The sequence below is a fragment of the Terrapene carolina genome, unplaced genomic scaffold (assembly GCF_002925995.2).
Source record: "Terrapene carolina triunguis isolate 2854851 unplaced genomic scaffold, T_m_triunguis-2.0 Scaffold234, whole genome shotgun sequence".
In the NCBI taxonomy this organism is placed as follows: domain Eukaryota; kingdom Metazoa; phylum Chordata; order Testudines; family Emydidae; genus Terrapene; species Terrapene triunguis.
The window spans coordinates 3891997-3913818 of NW_020664585.1; the positions used below are offsets into that span (position 1 = coordinate 3891997).

General features: G+C 45.7%; 2 protein-coding genes across 2 annotated transcripts; one reads left to right on the plus strand and one right to left on the minus strand.

Annotated features, from left to right (window-relative positions):
* Nucleotides 1–5599: 5599 nt before the first annotated feature.
* On the minus strand, nt 5600–13113 carry UNG (uracil DNA glycosylase). Its single transcript, XM_024196268.2, has 7 exons — nt 12909–13113; nt 11994–12206; nt 11774–11869; nt 11200–11297; nt 10026–10114; nt 8105–8283; nt 5600–7545 (listed from the first exon to the last, which is right to left on the minus strand). Exons 1-7 carry the CDS (start codon nt 12999–13001, stop codon nt 7405–7407), a joined length of 909 nt encoding a protein of 302 aa, XP_024052036.1. The 5' UTR covers nt 13002–13113; the 3' UTR covers nt 5600–7404.
* Nucleotides 13114–13497: 384 nt separating this feature from the next.
* ALKBH2 (alkB homolog 2, alpha-ketoglutarate dependent dioxygenase) lies at nt 13498–18835 on the plus strand. Its single transcript, XM_024196269.1, has 4 exons — nt 13498–14540; nt 14639–16426; nt 16987–17185; nt 18024–18835. The coding sequence occupies exons 2-4, from the start codon at nt 16156–16158 to the stop codon at nt 18331–18333; spliced, it is 780 nt and encodes a 259-aa protein (XP_024052037.1). The 5' UTR covers nt 13498–14540; nt 14639–16155; the 3' UTR covers nt 18334–18835.
* The last annotated feature ends 2987 nt before the right edge of the window (nt 18836–21822 follow it).

The window sequence follows — 21822 nt, forward strand, 5'->3', positions numbered from 1 at the left end:
AAGAGAAGTGATGGATTCTTTGTCTCTTGATGTCTCCAAATCAAGAGTGAATGCCATTCTAGAAGAACAATGAGGAGTCCGGTGGCACCTTAAAGACAAACAGATTTATTTGGGCATAAACTTTCATGGGTAAAAAACTCCGCTTCTTCTCTTCTTTTGTGGGGGTTTTTACCCACGAAAGCTTATGCCCATATAAATCGGTTAGTCTTTGAGGTGCCACTGAACTCCTCGTTGTTTTTGTGGATACAGACTAACATGGCTACACCTCTGATACTTGGCATTCTAGAAAATATATTTTAGTCAAACATAAGCTGTTTTGAGCCAAGCAACAAGGGTAACTGGATGAAATTTGCTGGTGACATACAGGATGTCAGACTAGATGGTCCCCTCTGGCCTGAAAATCTCTCAGTCTATGAAACCCTGTTACTGGCCCTTTTGCACACACAACTTTGTCAAAGTTTACCTCTCCATGTAGAAGGTTTGTGCAGTAGTTGGTTGTGTACAGACCATAAAAACCTCCTTATGGAGAGGCAGACAGCACCACATTATGCAGCAATTCTGCAGAAATTTATGAAGAAACTTCCCTATCTGTGCAAAATAGGGCCTTAGCATGCAAATCCTTCAGAATGCTTAAATATAGGTGTCACCGGTGGTCAACACCAACAACTGCTCAGTTAATTTTTTTTATTATAATAAATGACAACTTCTTTGCTTATTTTATAATTTCATAGTCAAAGTAAACAAGTGCAATGGATCGCATCAACTGAGTACACGTCATTTTATTAGTGGTGATCCCTGCATCTCTCTCATTACACTCACAGTTCAGTCTGATCAGCGTAAGATTAAAAAATGTGCCCTTCAGCTGTCAGAGATTCTGTGCATGACAGCAAGTAAGCTGAAAAAAAACAAGACACGTTTTGGTGGAATCCCCTTAAAGCAGCGACCTGCCTCTTTTCAAATACCACTCACTGACTATTCAGACAAAAATGAAACGCCCCCAACCCCCCAAAAATCCTTCATCTGCCCTCTCTGTAGCTCTTTTTCATGCAACTTGAATATAATTAATATTTAAAATAATGTTTCAAATATTGCTTAGTTCAACAGAAGTCATCAAAATTATTTGCATAAATAATAGAGTTTATTAAAGCAAAGGTGTTGTCATTATAGGTACAAAGTTGTTGAGATAACATACAACAGCAGGAAGCATTTTGTATGTTTCCACATGCTTAATCAAATTGGGGGCTAGTATTTCTACGATGGAATTAAAAAGGAAAGGTGGTAATACTCTAGCCACCGAAAGAGTTCTCCAAATTCTGTTAAAGTGCACTAAGACACATTGGTGTTGTACAAATCTCAGAGCAATACTAAAGACACTAGCGGGTTCAGTAATTGTACTATATAAGAATAGGGTAGTATTCATTTAAGTAGTTTGTGAGCACTCTAGTGGTACTCACGGTTTTCTAGGTTTTAGAAGCCATCAGAAACCACTCAGAGCAGCAGTGTGCATTCAACTAGGCCTTGTATTTTTGCATAGAGTTAATAAACATGATTATTTGGGAGTCAATGGTGCCCAAACAGTCTCCCCTTATTATTTTTGTTACGTAATGAGCACAAGACACAACACTGACCATAAACCATGTGTTTATATCGGTCCACAATTAAACTCGGTTCTATCAGTTTAGCCAGTTTTCCTGTCCTTAACTCATGTAACAACAAACCAAAAGTTCCCATAGACTTCATTTGTAACTATCATACAATTTCTGTGAAAACATTACAGCTGGATTTGCAGCAAATTTGCCAAATATTGCTTTTGTTGTTTTTTTACATGCATATTGCATACTGTATGTTCATTGTTAGTTAAGACACTGAAGTGGGCTGTAGCCCACGAAAGCTTATGCTCAAATAAATTTGTTAGTCTCTAAGGTGCCACAAGTACTCCTGTTCTTTTTGCAGATACAGACTAACACGGCTGCTACTCTGAAAAAAATAAAAATTGGGGTAATACATTTGTTAGACCAGAAATAAAAGTTTTCCTCTGGGAGTGGCATATCTCCAGCTCTTCATAACAAAATAACAGTCGTAGGGAGTGTCACTTGGGGTAACCTGAAACTTTTTTGTCACGTACATTCTGTCAAAACCCAATTCCTTATTCAAGTCCTGTGTACAAAATGAAAGTGGGGTGGGCACATCATAGCTCACTCCACACTGCTCAAGAACAAAGCTTTGGGTCAGCAAGTGATGTCCCAGCTCCTTCACAACAATCTTACAGACATGGGGACACGTCACTTGGGGTGACCTGAGACACATTTCAGCACATACAATCAGTCAAAACCCAGCTCCTTATTCAAGTCTTGTGTAAAATATAGAAGAGAGGTGGAGGTGTGCTGCTCAAGAACGAAGCTTCAGGTCAACAAGCGCCATGTCCTAGCTCCTTCAGAAGAGTCTGTCGGTCACAAGGACACATTACTTCAGGTGACCCAAAACTTAGTTTGTCATTTACAGCCAGTCAAAAGCCAGCTCCTTACTGGATTTTTAATCAATAAATAATGAAGTAATTAGAAACTGAATTTTTATCAGATTCAATCTTATTAATTTGATGAAAACTGCTAAAAATTTAATCTTACACTGATGTATTTGTAAATAATTTAGGCCTTTGAATAAGGAGCTGGTACCATGGATAAGGAGCCAACTTCAGCTTCTTGTGCAATTTTTAACTGCGCTTTTGGGATTCTAAACTCTCCCTCTAGTGGTTAATTTACTATGGTACCTGACAGCTGTTGCTTTCCTTTGGGACAGAAATATTGTGCTGTCTGGAAAGAAAAGTTTACAACATGCAGCAGGGAGGTCTAATCTTCTTGGGAGTAGAATTTCCATTAAAGTTTCTCTGTTTATCTCAGGATGTGATAAGGAGAAATAAATCCTCACAACTTAATTGCCTTTCTAAGCAAGGAAAAGAAACCATAGCTAATCAAAGGCTTTTAACAAGGTACAAAGGATAAAGTCTTGCTTTAGATCACAGAGGCGAGAGAGTCTGAAGGTATCATCCTAAATCCTTGTTTAACCCACATTATCAAAACAGCATGTGGCTGAAGAGAGGCCCAGGATTAGAAGAGCAGGAAAGTGATGCAAACTAGGCCGGAGATACATTTTCAGAGCTGGGGGGGGGGGGGGCACGCCACTGCTCCTAGGACTCTCACCACTCAGTTCACCCACCCTTCTACAAAAAAAAAAAAATATCAAGCTTGGTATTTCAATGGGAAAGTTAAAGGATAAACCCTCTTCCATAACCCCTAAGCGAGGAGGGACAGATCACAGTGCAAGTAACGGGCAAGAAAACCCTCAAGTCATCTTGTTCAAGGGCCCGTGGCCTGAGCGGAGAGGTTCCTGCTGCTTTGCTTTCCCCTCACAAAATCAATGCCTCACCGCTCTCTGACTCCCCCCTTTTGTTGCTCTGGACACTTCGGGGTGAACTGGGTCACAAGCCCACTGGTTAAAGCGGTTTGTATATTAATCCAGCCTTGTCCCAGAGAACCCATGGGGAAGGGAGCTGTTAGGCCTCTCGTTTCATACCTACCACCGGTGCGGTGCATTCCCCTCTGCGCCGGGGTCCCTTGGGGGGGCCTTTACAAATAAAACCAGACACCCCCAGCAGCAGCCCCAAGCCGACCTGGCTCCCCCTGGGCTCACCCCGCGCTGGCCATGGGGCCGGTCCCAGTGTCAAAGGAAGGGGTGAGTACGGGGGGGGGCTGGAACAATGTGAGCAGAGGGGGGTGCGGGGGGCCACCGACCCCAGCTGTGAACCCTGCATGGGATGGGAACCACGTCAGGCCAGGGGGGCAGCAGCCCCCCCCCAGACCCCGACTCCCAGCACCTCCGGGGGAGCGGCGCTGAGGAGCAGGGAGCTTGGCAGGCCCCTGGCCCCGCCCTGCCTGCGGGGCCTGGGGAGGACACGCGACCCCCGCCCCGCGCCGGAGAGAAGGCCGGGCCGCGGGCTCCAGAACGCACCTCACGAGCGGCGGCTGCCATGGAAACCGAGGCCGGGGTCGGCGCGCCTGAAGGAATCCCCCGCCCCCGCGCGCCCCTGGGCTCGGAGCCCGCCCCCTGACGCCGTCGGCCTCGTCATTTGGGCCCTTGGGGGGGCAACGCAAGGGGGGGGGGCAAACCGGCTCCGCTCTGGCCTGGCCGTGGGAGCGGGTTTGTTTGTAAAGGGCCCGGTCAGGTTACAGCGGCCTTGTGCCGAGTTCATGTTTGCAAAGGTCCAACCTGGAACTGCTCGGGGCTGGTTTTGTGCACGTCCCCTCCCCACACCTGAGAGAGGTGGCAACCGTCGTGCCGCCTGCTCCCCGCTGCTCCCCCCGTTATGCCAGGGCAGCGCAAGGGAATGCAGACCAAACTGCTATCACGGAGGTGTAAAAACAAGTCTAGACCCCGTGGATCAAAGTCTTTGTGCATTTAGTTTTGAGGCCACGTTACTCAGCTACCCTCACAGCTTTCATCCTGGCGTCTCAAAGCACTCCATAACAGGAAATACAAACCTACAGCATTGCAAGGCACAGTCGATTGTTGACACAATATCCCATTTGCAGAGTAACTAACCCTATGCCTCCTTCCAGCCCTCCCTCCACCCAGCATGAAGCTGCTGGAAATTCCATCCAAAATAGAGTATAAAAAATACTGGAAATATTTCCACTGGAATTTTACAAATGCCCATAAAAATTCCCTACACCAGCATTAAGGGCCGGAGCCAAGTCGTGTGGTCTAATGTTCTCCATTGGGGCAGTACGGAATGTTGCCTATGGACTAATTACTGAAGTATACTATGGCGGCCCAGTTTGGTGGAAGGTGGAAAACTTGCACATGTAAAACGTTCTGCAGAAGGAAAAAAGTGATAATTGTCTGTGCAAGGTTGCCAATATGGGTAATAGGTATATTTCATACAGGTGGGTTTAAAAAAAAGATATAGTATGCCCACTGAGAAAACACTCTCAGAAAGTGATATGCTCTATTTGACTCTTACAATAGAATGATTTGGATGAGGTGACCCACTAGGTTTTATTTTCATTTGAATTGCAGAATTTAGAAGTACCAAAATGTTTTGAGGGAAAAAATAGGTCTGTGAAAACAAAGCAGGATGGAGAATTGGAAGTTGGGGCTTGTCTACACCCAGCCGCTAGTTCGGCGGCTGGGAATCGAAGTTCTGGGTTCGACTTATCGCGTCTTGTCTGGACGCGATAAATCGAACCCGGAAGTGATCGCCGTCGACTGTGGTACTCCAGCTATACGAGAGGAGTACCGCGGAGTCGACGGGGGAGCCTGCCTGCCGCGTGTGGACCGCGTCTGAACCGCGGTAAGTTCGAACTAAGGTATGTCGACTTCAGCTACGTTATTCACGTAGCTGAAGTTGCGTACCTTAGTTCGAATTGGGGGGTTAGTGTAGACCAGGCCTAAGAGTTCAAGTTCAAAGATTACTATGTTTAAAATCAATATTTTTTTGGAAAAAACAGTCTACAGCACACTTCTAAAAGAAAACATTTATGATAAGAGAAACTTAACACGGGGAGCTAAGTAAATGATTCCAGCACAATAGCATAAAGAAAGTAGAATTTTTATTTAAAAACCAACACCATGGTTAAACAATATATACAGAAAACATATAGAACCTTTTCTTTTGTACTAGTGTTACCTACTGGGACAAAGATTCAGAAATGGCTTCTCCATACATAGATACTAGTGTAAAATGTACTAGTATAGTACAAAATAAGGATGCAGTTTCACAGAAGGGATAAACTAAACTTTTTCTCTTATCAGTGAAAGTTAACAGAAAAGTATCAATTAATTCAGAGCTAGATCTGAAATCCTAGAATTTCATCAAGGCCCCACCTTGCTCCCACTGACATCAGGGGGAGTTCTGTCACCAACTTTATGGGAGCAGCATGAGGTCTTCAATTTCTATTGGAGCCAGCCACCACGGTGGCAAACAGTGAGCAAAATGTTCATGGATAAAAGGATCTGTCACTTCCATACTGCAGTTTGCAACATACTGAAAATAAAAAATAAAAAAAGAAATGGCAATAATCCACTTTGAACTAGTTGACCCAACTCCTGTAGATCTTATTCAGGCAAAACTTCTATTGTTTTCAATGGGAGTTTTAACTGAGCAAATATTGCTGGATCAGTATGGCACAAGAAATAGGTTTGCACAATGTAACCAGATGCTAAATGGTGACCATGAACAAGAATGTTGCCCCCTGTGACATGCTAAAGAACAGATTTAACTCTTCAGGGGATGTAACTTTAGAGATGCTAGGCATCTCCAACTTCAGACTAGCTCTGAATGAAAGTAAAACTGTAATTACTGGTGGGAGAAAGATACACACTGGAGGAGAGGAGGTTCAAAAAAGTGAAATGAAGACAATTATGTTAATTCATAACTATGAAATGTACAGAACCAATTCTATATCTGAGGCGTCCTGATTTTACTGTACATTCAAACATGTTGAAGAGTGACATGAAATAATACCATCCTGAAGGATCACCTTGAAGTTTAGCTGTCATCAGCAGGTACATATGCAGGTGACAAAAGACACATACTAAATAACATGAGAACACTTCTTCTGAAAGTCAGGCTGTTGTGGTAGTTAGAAGGAGCTGTTATGCCCAATGGAACTTTGATAGTATTAAACTCACAATAAAGTACTTTGCATATAAAAAAGAGAAACATCACAAATATTAGTCGTAACTTCCCCCAATTGTCTGGGATATTAGCCCTGAAATCCTCAGGGAGTTCAAAGGCGTGTTCAGTAACACCACACAGCTAGTCCAGCTGCCTGATAGAAAATCTTTAAAGCACAAATACATCGACATCTGGAAAATGAAACTGGGTTAAACAGTTCTTTAGCAGAACAAACAGTAACTAGCTTTTTTGCTGTAAGAGTATAAAGGTGCTTCCATTTTACACAAACATAAAATCTAGGTTTACACATGGGAAAATATGGGGGGGAAAAAATAGCAAATAAGATGTGTTTCACTAACTGTAAAAGGGTGCTCACGAACTGAATTTTTTATGAGTTTAGCTCAATATGAGAATTCCCTATATAGTCCCATTAGAGCAAAGAACATACGTGGTTTTTGGTTTGAGAACAGGCTCAACAGATTTCAGCTTAAAAAAATTTGACAACCTAGAAGTATCATTATTCTTTATATCAAACTCTGGTTTTCCCCTTAAACATATACAGTATGTAAAAAAGATACTTAAAGGTAGCACTTCTGCAAAGTAGGCCATTTTGTTTTTCAGCTAGACCAAGTCTAAAGAATAATTCTCATGCCAGCCCAATTTTTCAGGAATGGGATAATCCTTGATATAAGGGCTACTTCAGATTACACTCCCAAATTCATCTTTGTAGCTCAGAGTGCTCTCCAGTCAATGGGCTTCTTGCCAGATTTCTTCAGCAGTTCATTGGTTTTAGAGAAATGCCGACAACCAAAAAACCCTCTGTGCACAGAGAGAGGCGAGGGGTGGACAGTCTGTAGAATATGGTGACGTTTCTGTAAGAAGTTGGAGATAACAAAAGAATGAGAAACTTGGCAGGTTTTCAGATCCTAGATGGAAGTTGCTCATCTGTGCTATTATCAAATGCAGAAATGAAATTGCAAGTATCTCTTCGTCGTTCCAGTTAAAAACAAGAGCACATAGGTTTGCCATGAAGCCCAGGCTTTCTGCACTCAATAAATGGCTGCATTTCTAATAAACAGCAATAACAAAGAGTTTAAGTTGTTCTGGGAAGTTTCCTGCAGGAGATAAACTACACATCATAATGTTGAGCCTCTTCACACAACAGTATCTTAATTTCTTCCACACTGATTGTTCTTGTTCCTAGAGGATAAGCACTCTTGGAACAAAAAGAGGTGACAGAAGTGGACAGGCACAACCTGCCTTGAGTCCCTTAACTGTCTACTAGCTTTTTTTTTATTGAATAGTAGGCAGCAGCAACCATTTTTTCCACTTATGACCAAAAGCCCCCTCTGGATGGCATCCTACCAAAAATGTCCCAAGTGAAGCAAGAAGCAATGAGACTTCTAGAAATATGGAAAAATTAAACCATACCCTGTCAATAGAGATGCCTTTCTTCTGTGCATAAGCTCCCCACAATATGAAGACAAGTCCATCCAAATTATTGTTTAGCCATGACACCACTGCATCAGTGAATTGTTCCCAGCCTTTTTCCTTGTGGGAATTAGGTTGGTGTGCTCGGACTGTGAGGACAGCATTGAGCAAAAGTACTCCTAATCACAAACAAGACATGTACATATCAGTATGGACAGAGAAAACATGAATTAGATTGCAAAGTAGTAAGTTCTCTTCCAGTCTTTTGCTGGATCTGTAATGGTAAAAAAATCATTTAATCTTTTGTTCATGGGAAAACTATCCATGAGAGATACCAGTACAGAGTTTTCAAACAATCCATTTGTCGAAGTAGGGAGAAAATAAATCATTAAGAAACCCACCTAAGAAATAGACCCATTTAGGGGATAAATATAGGGGCTAAGTATAGTTTCTGTAAATTAATAGGCTTTAATGGAGTTTTCCTTTAAAGTTACAGCATGCCCGCATAAACAGATTTACCACTATAATGCTGAGTCAGTATCATTAACACTAGAATCATAAGACTAGAAGGGACCTCAAGAGGTTATCTAGTCCAGTCCTCTGCACTTATGGCAGGACTAAGTATTATCTAGACCAGGGGTCGGCTACGTTTGGCACACGGCTCGCCAGGGTAAGCACCCTAGCGGGCCAGGCCAGTTTATTTACCTGATGATGCGGCAGGTTCGGCCGATCGCGGCCCCCACTGGCCGCGGTTCACCGTCCTGGGCCAATGGGGGCGGCGGGAAGCCGCGGCCAGCACATCCCTCACCTGCGCCGCTTCCTGCCGCCCCCAATGGCCCGGGACGGCGAATCACGGCCAGTGGGGGCCGCGATCAGCCGAACCTGCCGCGTCAGCAGGTAAATAAACTGGCCCGGCCCGCTAGGGTGCTTACCCTTGCGAGCCGCATGCCAAACATTGCCGACCCCTGATCTAGACCATCCCTGACAGGTGTTTGTCCAACCTGCTCTTAAAAAGCTCCAATGACGGAGATTCCACAACCTCCCTAGGCAACTCCACGGAAGTTAGAGATGAACTCTGAGACCTTCATGAGATTTTCAGTAATGACATCTCATAATCATTCATTACAATTAAGCTGTATGCTTGTTGGGGAGTGGTCATCAGTTTTACACAGCTATCACAAAGGTTTTCCGACCTGCAGCCAAGCATAATATTTTCTCAGACATTTTACCATTATTTAAAAAGCAAAATAAAAATAAATAAATAAAAAGGATGCTATTTCACTCACCCATCAAAAAGCTATTCCCCCAGGCGAGTAGATTTTTGCAAGAATTATTACAGAGAATACACCTCAAGAAAAATTGTGAACTCTTCTTTGTTAAAAAGGCCAGCACACTGCACATGTGCTTTGTTGGGAGAACAGGAAGACAATTATGTACGTATAAGGTCAAGGCCGAAGTGGTTAAGCTGCGCATAAGCACAGGCTCACTTTTTACATGCTTCAACTCAGTATTATTTAACCACTTTATGAACATTAAAAGGCTGGGGGTTTTTAAATGGTTCCTTTTAATAAATCTCAGCCACGTGGTTTGGAAAGTACCAATAGCTAGATTAACATTGCTACTACAACCCACTCACTGAGGAGGAAAATCCCCACTTAGGCCATGTCTACACTGAAAAGCTTACAGTGGCACAGCTGTACTGATAGAAGAGAGCTCTCCCTTCGAAATAATAAAACCAGCTCAATGAGCGACGGTAGCTATGTCAGCAGGAGAGCATCTCCCACCGACATAACGCTGTGCACACGAGCGCTTATGCTGGCAATACTTATGCCACTCAGAGCGACAAAAGTTTTGCCAACATAAGAGCTAGTACAGACACGGTCTAAATGAAGAACCCAGGAAGGATGAACGGATTGATTACCTTGCTTGGCCCACCCAGTTAGATCTCCATGACCGGGATGGGTGAAATCTTCTATGTCTGCAGACAGCTCTTTGTAAATATTTTCTAAACTGCAAACAAAAATAATGCAAGAGATTTTTAGAATATTTCTGTGAAATTATCAAATAGACAAGTTAATGATTTTGTATATTACAATTGGAACTTTTACCAAAAACTAAAAATCTGATCTCGCAGATGCGTCATCCAACTCCCATTTAGGAAAATTATAGTCATCTGATTTATCTGATGTATATGACAGGTCCTTTTCTTTGCCTATCTTTTTAATTAATACCAAGTCCCTGATACTGCTACCTTTTATGCAAATGCTTACTGAAGGCAATGGGACCACACATCTCCTTGAAGTTAAGCATCTGCTTAAGGATTTGCAGGATGGATGCCTAAGTGAATAGGGCCACAGAATGGTGTCTGTATGCAATACAGGAAGACAAGCAAGTTTAATCCAATCCAATTTAGAAAATAAAGACCTTTGTGAAACCAAGACAAGAATGGCTCTTCTGTGCCATCAGGCTGCAGGTCATTCCTGTGTAAGGTCCTGATACTACAATTGGATCTGCATGGAAACCCAATTTTGTAGGTTTGGGCCCTAAATACTTGGGAATACATCACTACCTTGGAGGAACCAGAAGTCTATGTAGAATTCACCAATTTATTTTTGTAGTAATTCTTTCCCAGAAGGCTCTGGGTGTGCTGGCGTGCGCCTGTAATCCCAGCTACTTGGGCGGCTGAGGCTGGTGGATCGTTCAGCAGTCCTGGGTTGCGGTGCGCTATGCCCATTGAGTGTCCGGTGCCACTGACAGCCTGGTCAGCGGGTGGCTGAAGGACTGGCTAGAACAACACGAATGAAGTGTTGTGATCGGCGCGCTCTCTGTGAGGACTGATAGACCCACTGATCAAGGTGATCTTTCCCAGAAAGTATACACCTTAAAATTCAATACGAGTTATTCTTCTGACATCTTTCTGCTCCCCAACAAGTAGAAATACTCCATCATATGTTATAAAATTATTTTTTCAGCAAATCGCAAAACAATTACCTCAAAGGCAGTCAGAAAGGCAAACTCACAAACAGCTGTATGCCTATATATAACCTACCCAGTAAATAGTGGCAGACTTTTAAACAGATAAAGCATAACCATACCTAGGTGGAGGTGGAACAGGTCTCTGGACACTAAAGCAGAGTCCATGAGCTTGACTGGGTCCATGATAAGGATCTTGTCCCAAGATGACAACCTTTACCTGAACACAGACACTAATTAGTGCTGGTAACACAACAATATTTCTTAATATCTCAAAATATCTAGAATTTTATGTATTGCTACAAAGTAAAAATTTGTAGATCAGAGCCAAGTTGCATCTGAAAGAAGGCAGTGCAGAAATGGGGAGGGCCAGGGAAAAAAGGCCAAGAAGACAGCTAAAGTTTTTAAGAGCATTATGTTGCAGTTATGGATGGAAACAATCAATGCAGAAATCCCTATTTCAGTATCTGGATGAGAAAACAGGGGCAACGTACACAAACACTACAAGAGACAAAGCAGGGTTCACATCCTAAAGCACTGGGTTTCCAGGCAGAAAACCCATGAGAGTCGAACACATGCATGGCATCCTGGAGCCTGATTGCAAATACAGCTTTCATCTTTTTATCAAAAAGATCAGAAAGCAGCAAATCCCGACTCTCCCCCCGGCACTGCAGGGGTCGCCCCAGGGGCACTTACATCTCTGATGTCGCACATCTGCGTCCAGGTGAAGACTTGCGGCGGGGGTGGGTAGATGGTGTGACGTTTTCGCTCGTCTGCTACAAATGCCATTAGCTAGAGGAAGCAGGTGGTGCGCGGTCAGTACAGGCGAGGGAGCGGGGCAGGCACCGAGCAGCTACAGACGAGCTGCTGCAGCGGGACGCTCCTCCCCCGGGCAAAGCCTCCGGCGCTCACTCACCTGGGAGAAGTAGGGCTTAGTGAACTCCCCCGCCAGCTGCCGCCTCCAGCCCTCTCCGAACCCCGCGGGGACGCTTCGCGAAGCGCGTCTCTCCAGAGCCGCCTCCTTGTTCTTGCGGATCCGCTCCTGCTGCTCGGGGCTCAGCGGAGGGGAGCGGGGCGAGGCCTTCCCCGAGTCATCTTCCACCAGCTTCAGCTTTTTGGCGCAGTTGGGCTGGACATCGCGACACAAGAGACGGCTACTAGGAGCGGGCAGCCCGCAGCGGCCCGGCCCCGCGCGGAGAAACAAGGTGCAGGCGAGCCCCATGGTGGAGCGGGGCGAGCCGGGCAGGGCGGCTCCCAGCCACCCCAGGGGTGCCGCAGGCGAGCCGCTGTGGCCGGAGCGCTCGGGCCCAGGTGGCAGTGGAGGCCGCTTGGGGCCCCAGCCTGGGAGGGGCTAAGTGACAGCTGCTCCCTGCGCCGCGCAAACACGTGGCTACTGCGCGGGAAAACCGCGCGTGTTTCCCCCAGGGGAGCGCCCTTCCTATTGGCTGTTCAGCCACGGAAAGCGCGCTTGGCACGCGAGCCTCGCCCTCGTTCCTCATTGGCCATGGGCAAGGCCACCGCTCCCCTGATTGGCCCCTCGCTAGGAAGAGCCGCCGACTGTGCTCTCCGCGGTATCCACCCCGCCCAGTCACACTCCTCCGATTGGACACGGAGAATGGAAAGCCGCTCCCTACTGGCCAGTGACTACCGAAATCCCGCCCCACCCAGCTCTGCCCTCCCATTGGACCGTGGATCAAGGAGCGCCCTCCTATTGGTCAAGTCCCCCAAAGCGGCGCCGCGTTGATCGGCGGGTCTTTTAAATACGCTCTGCTAAGGGCTGGCCGCCTGGCATGTCCGTATTGCCCCCGGGTCCCGCCCGGCCCCTCGGTACCTCAGCATCCCCGCCCTGCTCCGGGGCGCGCTCCCGCTTCCTCGGCGGCGGCGCCGCGCGGAAGAACGAGTGCAGCGTCTTCTGGCCGATCATGCCGGCGGCGGGGGGGCTCCGCGGGTCCGGCCGGCTGGGGAGGGGCGGACCCGTCCACACACGGGGCCCGGCTAGGCGGGGAGAGGCAGCCCCTTCCCCACACGGGAGCCGGCGGAGGTAGTGGCCGGCGGCCGCCTGGATGAAGGACTGACCGAAATTGGCGCCAAGTGAGTGCGCATGCGTAAGAAGGGGAGGGGGGGGGACCTTGGCGGCAGCACGTGCTTGAGAGGGTCCCTAGGGGCAGTCAGCGCGTGCGCAATGGGGCCGTCTCCTCCCCACCCCTCAGCGCTCACGCATGTGGGTAACAGACTGTGGTTTTCATTCCCAGTTGCCCTGTGGATCCCCCCCCCCCCCCCGCTCAGTGCCCCCCCCCCCCTTGGGTCTGTCCTCCCCCCCCCCACGGGTTCCCTGCTCCCCCGCCTTGTGTGTGTCCCACCTCCCCTGTGGCACCCCCATGCACCTTGTCTCCCCCCACTTCTGAGGGGTTCACCCCAGTTTCATTCTAATCCCATTTCCAGCAGGGGGCGGGTGATGTGTGGCCTGCTGGCAGATGGGGTGGAAGCAGCACTGAGGGGGGTAATTACTGGGCCTCTGGGAGAGGTGGGCTGCACAGCCAGTAGAGTGCCCAGCCCCAGGAGGCCCTGACCCTGACAGCCCTTTGGGTGCTGCTGTAATAGAAACCGTCGGTAACTAATACGTCTTTCCTTGGATGTGCTGGGCCTGAATAGAGCGAGGGGATGACACCAGGAAGGGACATGAGCCTCAACTCCAAATGTCCTGCCCAAGAAGTGGCGCAGCTAGTTCTGCCCTTTGAAAGCTTTGGCTGTGCTCGTGAGGTTTGTCGTCCCAAGAAAGCAGAGTGAACGTGCGCACTTCTCCCCTCTATGCTTGCATTCAGCCTTTGTCCATTCCCAGCCTGCCCTGATCTTGTTTACAAACTCAAAAATTGGCACTTTAAGGCTGTTCATCACATCTCTCTGTAGCTTCAGCGCATTGCAACACAGGTGGGTTTTGACGGATCAGAACAAGGGCTATTTGGCAAGCAAAATAAAATAACTTAACTCTTGCATAACCAGTTCCTCAGAGCTCTTTACAAATGCTAAGTAACTCATTCTATCAACCCTGTCTGAGGAAGCTGGAAACATCAACAGGGAAGACAGAAAATAAGTGAAGAATTAAATGGAAATGACAAGAGGAAGCAGGTTTATAGTGGAAGTAGCAGTGATGAGGCCAAGTTGAGATGCTCCCTAAAGAATTACAAAACTCTGTGATTCTTTAACACCCATGGGGTGCTATTATCCCTAACTTGCATGGAGAGGTTAAAGTGGCAGAACCAGGTGTGTGACCCCAAAGTCGTGCCACCCACTCTAGTGCTTTAATCGCAAAGCCACTCATGGGGGGAGGGGGAATAAGAGCACTTGGATGGTAATAAATTGTAGAGCATGGGGGTGCCATGTGCTTGCAGCTGGAAAAGGAACTTGTATACTTATTTAGGTGTGATTGCCTGGACAAACTGACTTGTGTGCATTACAATTAAAGGTTTCAGAGTAGCAGCCGTGTTAGTCTGTATCCGCAAAAAGAACAGGAGTACTTGTGGCACCTTAGAGACTAACAAATTTGTTAGTTTACAATTAAAGTTACTCGTTGTTGTTTATATGACTGCACCTAGTTAGTATCCTAAACACATTAGGGCCTTATTGTGCTAATCATTATACAGACCCTGCCAGCTCTGAGTTTACACTCTAAATAGAGGAAAGTGACTTACCCAAGATCACCCAGCAAGTCAGTGGCAGAGCTAAGAACAGGCCCTACATCTTCTGAGTCCCAGTCTATCTCCTTATGCTGTAACCATGCTGCCTCTTAAGTTATGCCCAAGACACTAGGGGCCCAGAACACCATGGCCCTGTCAGTACAACTGTGAATAGCACTTGCACCCGTTTCACTCTATGCATGCCCCTCTTACCCTCCTCTACCCTGTCCCCCTTCCCTTTGCATTTTGCCAATTCCCTCCTAAATACGTCTACACCAAAAATAAATAAATATAATTTTTTTTTAAATGTGGTACTAACATGGCATTTGCTATCATTCCATCATTCACTCTGCTGGTGTGTTCTACCCCTTCCCCACCCTGGATCTATCTGGTCTGTTTAGATTGTAAGGTTTCTGGCACAGCGACTGTCTACTATTCTGTGTTTGTACAGCACCTGCCTATGGGGCCCCATTCTTGATTGGCCCTCAGGCACAACGTTAATAAAAATGATTAATAATATAACTGATGTGAGATAAATCCCTCATTTGTTCATTTTGTTGGTAAAGGGGTGAACATACACATGTGACATGGATCCTGGAATACATGCATGAAATCTAGCCTTAAATTGGCTAGGCCAGAACATTAGGAGCTAAATGCTGTAATGAGTGTTTACTAAGCTATGCACATTAGGATAAAAGTGCCCTAATTGAGTGCCTGATTGCTTGCCTTATATGAAGCCCTCAAAGCCATACAAAATAAATAACATTGTTTGGCACAGTCACCTGTAAAACAGGACTTATGATGCATATAAATGTGGTGGATTCAGTAATCAGGCTGATAGTGGTTTCTAGTCATTTATAAATGCTTCTAAGAAGATCCAGTAGGTGGTGCCAGGGGACCTTGCTACAAGCCTTACAGAGCAAAACAATCCGCTTGGGTGGGAGAGCTGAGCAAGGGTGGAACATTTGGCTCGGTGTCTCAGACAGGAAGTGGTGGGAGGGAAGTAGCTATTACTGCTGGAAATGAGGCCTGTAGGAGCTGTTTCTGTGGCCTAGATGCCTTTAGTGAGCTGACAGCCAGGCCAGTTTCAGTGGAGTCCTAAGTAACGATCTGTCTGGCGCTAGGAGCATTGCCCAGACTCTGAGGATGACCCTGGAATGACTGAGTGCGTTGGAGCCAGTACTCCATTCCACAGAGGTGCAGCGATCCCCCATCTGTTAGGAGTCATATTAAGGTAGTTTTAAGTCTCTGTTGCTTGGGAGCAAGGATTTTATAGGTGTTCAACGAAGCATTTAAAATTTCCCAGGTCACTGTAGTTCCACGCAGCCCAGAATCTAACAAGAGTGAAATCCCATCAGGCCTTTTCGTTGCAGGCTGATGACTGTTTCTTAGGGGCAGCTAGGAATGGATAAGTTCTTGATCAAAAGGCCTTCCCCAGGCAAGAACAAACAAGAACCCTTAGAGATGAAGGGAGGAGGGCTGGACTGTATGAGAGATGGGGGAGAGAAGAAAAGGCCCCGGTCAGAAATGCCAGGTGCAGATGAGTCTTTGGTGCATTCTCCATGGAAGCAAATCCGGGCTGAGGGTCTGAACTGCGATTACAAGATCCTGTTCTGCAAAACTGAGGCTGACAAGATTTTCCAGGAGCTGGAAAAGGAAGTGGAATATTTTGAAGGTAAACAGACCTAATGTCTCTCCATCTCTAATTGGCATGACACATTCTGCCTTATGACTTCAGTGCAGGATTGGATAGGTGGGAGGAAGTTTTTACGCAGAAGGCCTAATCCTACATACAGTCTGCACACTCAGACTCTTACTTCTAAGTGGATTCCCATTGGCTGTTATTTTACAGTTATCCCCTCCCATTCAACAACAGGGAGTGACGTGGGAGAAGCCCAGAGCACGGTGCTATTTCCATCCCTCATGAGGAGTCTCATACATGTAGATCTCTAGTGTCAGTCAGCTTCCTGTCATTGTTTTTGGACAGCAACCCTTTTCAAATGGACAGGTTTTTAAGCTAAGATGTGCAGCACCATTTAGTGGCATTGTCATTCTAAGTCACACTCAGAGCGGCTGCATAGCAGGGAATATGTTATACTCTGCTCTGCAGTGGGAATGATTGATAATTGCACTTGACCTAACTCTAAACTTTAAAAAAAAAAAAACACACTGCTACTTAGCTGTCTAAAAGGAGGGCAAATCGGTCTTGACTTTCCCAAACTCTTATTCAAACAGGTGATCTTACCAAAGTGCAAGTGTTTGGCAAATGGCACAACATCCCAAGGAAGCAGGTGACATATGGAGATCCTGAGTTAACATACACTTACTCAGGTGTTACCTTTTCTCCTAAGCTATGGATTCCAGTTCTCAACCGTATCCGAGAGCGCATCACCCTGGCCACTGGACACACTTTTAATTTTGTTCTTATTAACAGGTAACATTTGATTTCTGATGGCAGTAAGCATCTCTGTTCAAACGACAGTTTGATTGTAGGACATTTTACTAGTCCGGTATCATTAAGCAGTTATTCGCCACTTCATTTTACTCTTGAAAAGGGATTTGTGGATACGCAACTTCCAATGTAGTGTTAACTAGCTAATAGAGTACTGGAAAGCATTCAAAAAGCTAAGCTCTTTCTTTAGTGCCTCTCATTGTAGTTTTGGCTGAGGGGTGAAAACATTATCTAAATGGAGATAGTTCTGTTACTGCTGAATGATTAAACACCAGGGACCCAATCCTATGATCCTTGCACACCTGTTGAGACAAGGAGTAGGCTCAGCTGAGTGGCATCCCAGTGATTGCAAACCAAGCACAGAATTGGTGTTTGAACTGGGTCATTTTTGAGGAGGAGGAGAGAGAGAGAAGTTAGGGACGAACCTCTCCCCAAGATGCGCGTTAGTCTGGAACACACTGTGTGGCACATTTTCAATGTGTTCTGCAGAAGTATAACGAAGTCACAGGAAACTCTCTTCCATTCAAGCCCTGCATAAAATGCAGATTTGTCTATGAGGCTAAGGCGGTTAAATTTCAAGCGAGCCCCTCCGTCTTTTCTCATCCAGATAACCAACTCGCAAGTGTGTGTGTCAGTTTTGTGTGGTAGAAAATCATCCACGAGGGTGAGAATGCTAGACTCATTTGTGACTAAATTAAGATTTGATTTCCAGTAATAGTCTCTGTATGTGTATAAAAAATAAATATGCCGCAGTAAAGCAGTGTCTTGGCATGTGCTTGTACAGTTGATGGAAGAACTAATTTAATCCTCCCCCTCACAGATATAAAGATGGCTGTGATCACATAGGTGAACATCGAGATGATGAGAGAGAATTGGTTCCACGGAGTCCCATCGCATCAGTGTCCTTTGGAGCCTGCAGGGACTTTTTCTTCAGGCACGGTGCTTCCCGAGGGAAAAATGCCTCATGCCACATTGAGCCAGTCAAGCTGCAGCTGGCCCATGGCAGTTTACTAATGATGAACTACCCCACCAATGTGTACTGGTATCACAGCCTGCCCACCCGCAAGAAGGTGCTAGCCCCAAGAATCAACCTGACATTTCGGAAAGTGATGGCTTTACCCAAAAAATGAAGTTCTTTAACAACCTAACGTCTAGCTTTAACAGCTCCTTTTACCTCTGAAAATGAGAACTTTCTTTCCATGTCCTAAGTCAATTTCTCTTTCAAACACTGCCTTTTCCTTTGCATATATAGCAAGAGATAGGAACCTTGCTGTGGGGCAAGCTTTGTCACATGAGTGTATTTAAATGAGGAAAGCAAACGGGGAATAACGTGCAGTTGTTTAGATACAAATACGGCAACCATTTGATCTTGGATGTCAAGATAATTTTCCTACAGCCAAGCGCTATTGTAGCCTGATGGTATATTTTTCTACTGCTGTTCTCCTTGGTTCAGAAGGGAGGTTTATTTTTAAGTCGGTGGTAGTCCTATCAGTGAGTATGCCTTGTTTTTTGTTTTTAAGTCTCTACTAAATACTAACGTACCATAGAATCTAATAATTCAGTAAGTCTGAAATGTATGGGAGCGCATGACTGCTCTACAAATGAGTCATGTATATTTTTTAAATAAAACAAGATTCTTCTACGAGAAGGGAATGCTAATTGTTTAAATGACAAACTTCCCCTTCATCATTTACAATGTGATTGTAACTGGTGCAGGTTTGGAAACAGGACTACACAGTTCTGGAGCTTCTGAAGATATATACCAACAAAGCAATAAGAACTGTTACTTATCTTACAGTAACTATGGTTCTTGGAGATGTATTGCCCAGATGGATTCCACTGTTGTTGCGTATGTGCCTGAGATTGAATTCTTTTGGTCAGCAGTGTCCACTGGGATTGCACCTACTCCATAGATAACCTCACCCACCCACCACTTGAGGGCATAAGGGGCTAAGCAGGCCTTCCTCAGTTCCTTCACCAGTACAGAATCCAGGCAGTATAGGACTAATCATCATGAAGCCCTGCACATCAGTGGCAGTAGTCATTGAATATCCTGCCATATTAGATAGGTCTAGAGCTGCCTGAAGAGAGGTTTGGCCCATTAACTACCCCTCAGACAGTAGGGGACTGTGCTGTGGAAGCTTCGCTATGACTTGAGGCACTTTGAGAGCGGTGCCTGATAACTGGAAATGTGCATCTGGAGACGAGCTGAGGAGTTAGACCTTCCTGCTGAATAAGTCAAGCTTTGTAGGAGTCTTTTTCCTACACTGTGTCTTTGGCTGCCCCTGTTGCTTAGATCTTTCATCTATCGCCGCCACCATCATTAGTGATCGGGGGGGAGAGGGGGGGATTGTAAACATATTCTAATCTCAGAGGGTACCTGATAGCACTTGTCAGCTCTTTTGGAAGTGGATGCCACTGATGCTAGGATCTGTCATAACTCCTTAGCTGGTTCTAACAAGTAATGTACATGACAAACCTACCAGGCACGGAGGAGTGCAGGAGGCCTAGTAATGTGTGACTTTTCTTGTACCACCTCCACTAGAATCTCTGAAGTATCTACCATGCATCTTGGAAAGCCCTGAATTATCTGGCTGGCTAGGAGGAGTAGGAGGACTGCCTCATCTGGTGAGGAGGAAGAAATTTCTGTTGGGAACAATTGATCTTTCTTATCCTGCTACTATTCTTCCTCACTGCTCTGTTCTTGTTGTAGGCTGTGGGTTTGTCTTGAAGGGGAGGGAGATTAACTCTAGAGGGAGTAGTAGAAGGTGATCCTAGGTTACATATGCTAGGGAGCCCAAAATGGCCAAGATTGCATGCTGTTATGATACAGGGTTGGACACCACATGGGTGGAAACCATAATGAATGTTCTCTATGAGATCCCAGGGGCCTGTGCTTATTAGGGTGATCCATGACTTTCTATCAGACCAGTGATGCTCAAAAGTGTAAAATTGAGGTGCAGGGGGAGATCATCTTCCTTACTATGTGAAGGAGAGAAAGAAAATGAATACTCTTCCTCATGCAGGGGAGCTATCCTGTTAGGTGTCATAGAATCCTCCTGCAACCCAGACTTAACGGGTGAGTTTATAGGTATCGTGTCACATTAGAAGTAGGTACCAAGACAGAAGCACCTCTACTGGCCAATGAGGATAGTAGGGGTGAGTCTCGTTGCATGGTTAGCATAAGATCACTCGGGACTGAGAATGTCTTCAGAGCCAAGTAAACCTGTGCTGGAAACATCTGCACCATGGACTCTGGTGTCAGAATCATGCGCACCCAGGTTATCCATACTGAGGAGTTGGTAGCTGGGAAAGTGCAGACCAGCATTTCAGGTGCCATCTCTAGTACCTGATGATCAGTTAGTGCTGAGGTAGGTGTCAGAAGGACCCAATCTGGGCTGTGAACTGCCTTTTGGCTGAAGGCATGAGCTGATTCAAAACCATGGTGGGTTTTGTGTCTCTTACTGCGTACGGGGGTGGGTGACCCTTGCCTGTGCTTGTCCCTGGAGCAATGCTTCTTCCTACCCGTTTCAGACAACGGCTGGGTGGAGGAGTGCTTGTCTGTTCTGCCATACCCCCTAGCAGAGGGGTACTGACTCTTGGACAAAGAATGTGCCTGGGAGCTCAACAGGGCACTTCTCAAAAGAGACAGAGGAGGCTTAACAGGATTTTTAAGCCCAGGCTCTGAAGAGGCCCTCATTGAGCATTCTAAAAGGAAGAGCTAGGAGGCTTCCCTGGCTTTGTTATACTCTTGGAAAAAGAGCGGCAGATTGAACCTTTATCAGAGATATATACCTGAGACAGAAGTCTTCAAGAGTGTCAATCATTGAGCTGTACAGCTTCACAAGAGGGACAAATTTTAAATCCTGAGGATTTAGTCTCAGCCACAGTGGCTATGTACCGTGGTAGCTCCTAAGCATACGTATAGATGTATTGCCAAAAGGTGTAACAAAAACAACTATTAACTACACTAACTAATGAATTATACTAACCTCACAACCATTGCTCAGTGTGCAGAGTATGTGGATGCTATGGGGGTTCTGTCCCACTGCCATGGGCAGTAAGGAACTGGTTGGGCCCTATATGCCCTCAGGTTGTAGCTGCAGGCATGTCCCCAAGATACAATGCTGGCCAAAAGAATCCAAACTCATGCTTAGGGGGTCTACACACACAAACACTTCAAGGATTGGTTGTCTTTACATGTGTGCTAGTGTAGCCCTCACTTTGATATTTTACTGTGTGTATAGAGGATCTGTTACACTAACTAAAAACTCATCCTTTGAGTACTACAGCCTTGTCAGTGTCTTGTGTTCAACCATGGAACAGAGAAAATCAGGAGCTCACAATGGCCGGTATTGCAGGCCATTGCATTAGAAAAGGAAAGACATCACTGCTGCCGCTCACTTGTTTTTTGTTTCAATCCATCACCACATGCATCCAGATACCTTTTCTAATAAGTTGGTTCTTTTATTGCTACTGAACAGGACAGGTATAAAAATTCCCATAAGGAAATAGGCAGTTCAAAGACAGCAGTGTTGGAAATGAAGTGCAGTGGTTTGGACTCTAACATCATACCTTTTTATTAACATGTGCATTAAAACAAGAATAATTCAATTAAA